A 2,500-nucleotide genomic window follows, 5' to 3' on the forward strand; every position below is an offset into this window, starting at 1 on the left:
ATCTTGTTGACTTGAAGGGTAAAGTATTTTTTTGATAAATAATATGCAACAATATACTTAATTTTCCTCTTGGGGTATTTGGGCCCATGAAACAAATGATAGAAGAACGACTCCAAAATAACACCGGCAAGAGTTTTGATATATTTCAAAGATTTTTTAATTAAAAAGTGGATGAAATATCAGAATTTTTGTTGTTCCTAAAATTTGATATCTTCGTCGCGCCGGTATTGCTTATCTTTCACATGGGATGGCATTAATATTGTCATGGTCACGGACTTGTCAGCCAATAATATTAGTGCATCTTTTTCAAATACGAAGTCTTTTAAAAAAACAATAAAAACGGTGGCTTTGAGAGTACCGAAACGGTGAATTTACCGGCGACTTTGTTAAGTCAAGGTGATCAAAGTTTTCGGTCCTTTTAAAATGAATAACAAACTGAGATAGCTACATGACCGCGCGGGGATGCGAATTTTGTCTTCTTGTGTTGATATATTCGCTGCACTCAGCTGTGAGAGATACCATCAGCTCTCGAAGATAAAATTCGTATCCCCGCGCGGTCAGGTGACATTGTATATAAGATTAAGATTAAAGGTGGTGACAATTTTGGTGAAGTCGAACAGGATGCCATGTTTTATATTGTTATCGCATAGCCTTTCAAGTCGTCAAGAAGCCTGGTGTTATTTCTTTCCGGAGAAGCCATTCTCGTAAAAAAAAAAAAAAAACAAAATGAGTATTCCTGCTGATATACGAAAACTGTCCTTAAAAAAGATAATAGACCTTTTTAGCTTGTACATTTAGGTCTCGTTCTTTTGGGACCATTCCAGAATAGGAATACTCCGAATAGACAATAATCGTGTTCTATTGGAAGCAGTTCGGCAGATGTGTTATTTTGGGGATTTGTAAACCGGAATAAAAGTAACTGGAATAGCCCCAAAAGAATGCGTCCCTTAGCTTACCCATTTCAGACCATCTGATGTTCTATAATTTTGTGGACGAGGACCTTTTGACTATCCAGCTCGAGATACTTTGGTTGTGCTCTAACCGAGCGGAAGCCAAGAGTGAATTAGAGAAGAGTGTAGTTATGGCATAGCCCCGGCACAATCACAAACGAGTCTATTTTTAGAATTCCCGTTCCCGCGAAAATTAGTTGTCATGTCCTTGAAAAAAAACATGGCGGAAGCAGTCACGCGTGACATGGCTTCTTTTGATTGGGTAAAATTGGCGGCCATTTGTTTCGCGTGCAAAGTGTATCGAAAAATAAGTGACTCTGCTGAGGCAAGACCGCAAAGTGATAGATCAACATTCCTATCTAATTCACTCTTGCGGAGGCTTATACGAAAACCAAAACGTCCTAATTTTCTCTAACATGCAGATTATATTCACATGTAATAGCCCTTGTAATTGTTTTTGTTGTTGTTGTTGTTGTTGTTTCTTTTTCAACAGAATTCACAAGGATTGTCAGTAATTAGTGGTTGGAGCTCCTGCGATTAAAGGGAATCAAATTTGTGTTTTTATAGCTCTGAATTGATGAATTGGTGTACTCAGAACGTTTTTCAAAGTGTTTGTCACTCGATTAATTGAAATGCTCCAGTATAGTTTTCTTGTAATACTTTTGTTGCGTACATTATAACACCCAAATTTGCAACAATTGCAATTTGCAATTGTACTTTTTTTTGTAGCCCACTAGTGTATTGTCGTAATATAATGAGAAATAAAATATATTTCCATGTAGTCGATAAAGATGTCATTGCTATTAACTTAAACAACAAAGGCTATCCTTTTTTTTTTCCTTTGTAAAGCTTAAGGGGCAGTAAGGCCAGGCGAACTAAATATGTTGTCGTTCGGAGACCAAATTCTTTTCGGTGAATGGGAAAAAATGTTCGTATGATTTGTTGGCGAAACAAAAAGACGCTGTTTTGGAAACAACCTAAATACCCTCCCGAAAGAAATATCCAACTGTTTGATGCACAAAGATCGATCGCTTATGAGAAATTGAGAAGCCTGACAGCCGCACGCTGTTACGAGTTAAAATGTATTGTTGAATTAATTTCGAGTTTAACACACCTTATTCCAAAATGGCCGCCATTTTAGTATTCTTTTGTTTGATTGGAAATTGGCCCTTTTGGCCTCGTCTCCAATCGTAAACTCAAAAGAATATTTTACCTTGAACGAGGCCAAAGGGCCAATTTGCAATCAAACAAACGGATACTAAAATGGCGGCCATTTTGGAATAAGGGAATTACTTCCCCTCTTTACAACTGTTTGTCCTCGACTGCACAAACGAACTACCACCTCTTGCCTGTTTCGAAAGTGCTCGTATAGTAAGGAATCTCCGTTCTTTTAGTAATCTCTTCCAATTGTCCATTTAAGAGATCGTGTTATTTACTACCAAGACTGGAGACAGCTTCGCGTGTAGCAAATGATCGAGTGAACAAACTAACCCCCGAGGTCGCTCGCGAGGCTGCTATTGCGTTGTTGGAGGGTTGAAATAAAAGTTCAA

At 38.0% G+C, this 2,500-nt stretch overlaps 1 protein-coding gene across 1 annotated transcript in view; it reads left to right on the top strand.

Annotated features, from left to right (window-relative positions):
• The window catches only part of LOC137996090 (uncharacterized), a 28,857-nt gene that overhangs the window by 17,044 nt on the left and 9,313 nt on the right, over window positions 1-2,500 (top strand). Inside the window, exon 4 of the mRNA XM_068841526.1 lies at window positions 1-23. This exon is cut by the window's left edge and continues 222 nt beyond it. Coding sequence (XP_068697627.1) covers window positions 1-23 — 23 coding nt within the window. The remainder of the gene's footprint in view (window positions 24-2,500) is intronic.

The sequence above is a fragment of the Montipora foliosa genome, chromosome 3, assembly GCF_036669935.1.
Source record: "Montipora foliosa isolate CH-2021 chromosome 3, ASM3666993v2, whole genome shotgun sequence".
Classification (NCBI taxonomy): Eukaryota; Metazoa; Cnidaria; class Anthozoa; order Scleractinia; family Acroporidae; genus Montipora; species Montipora foliosa.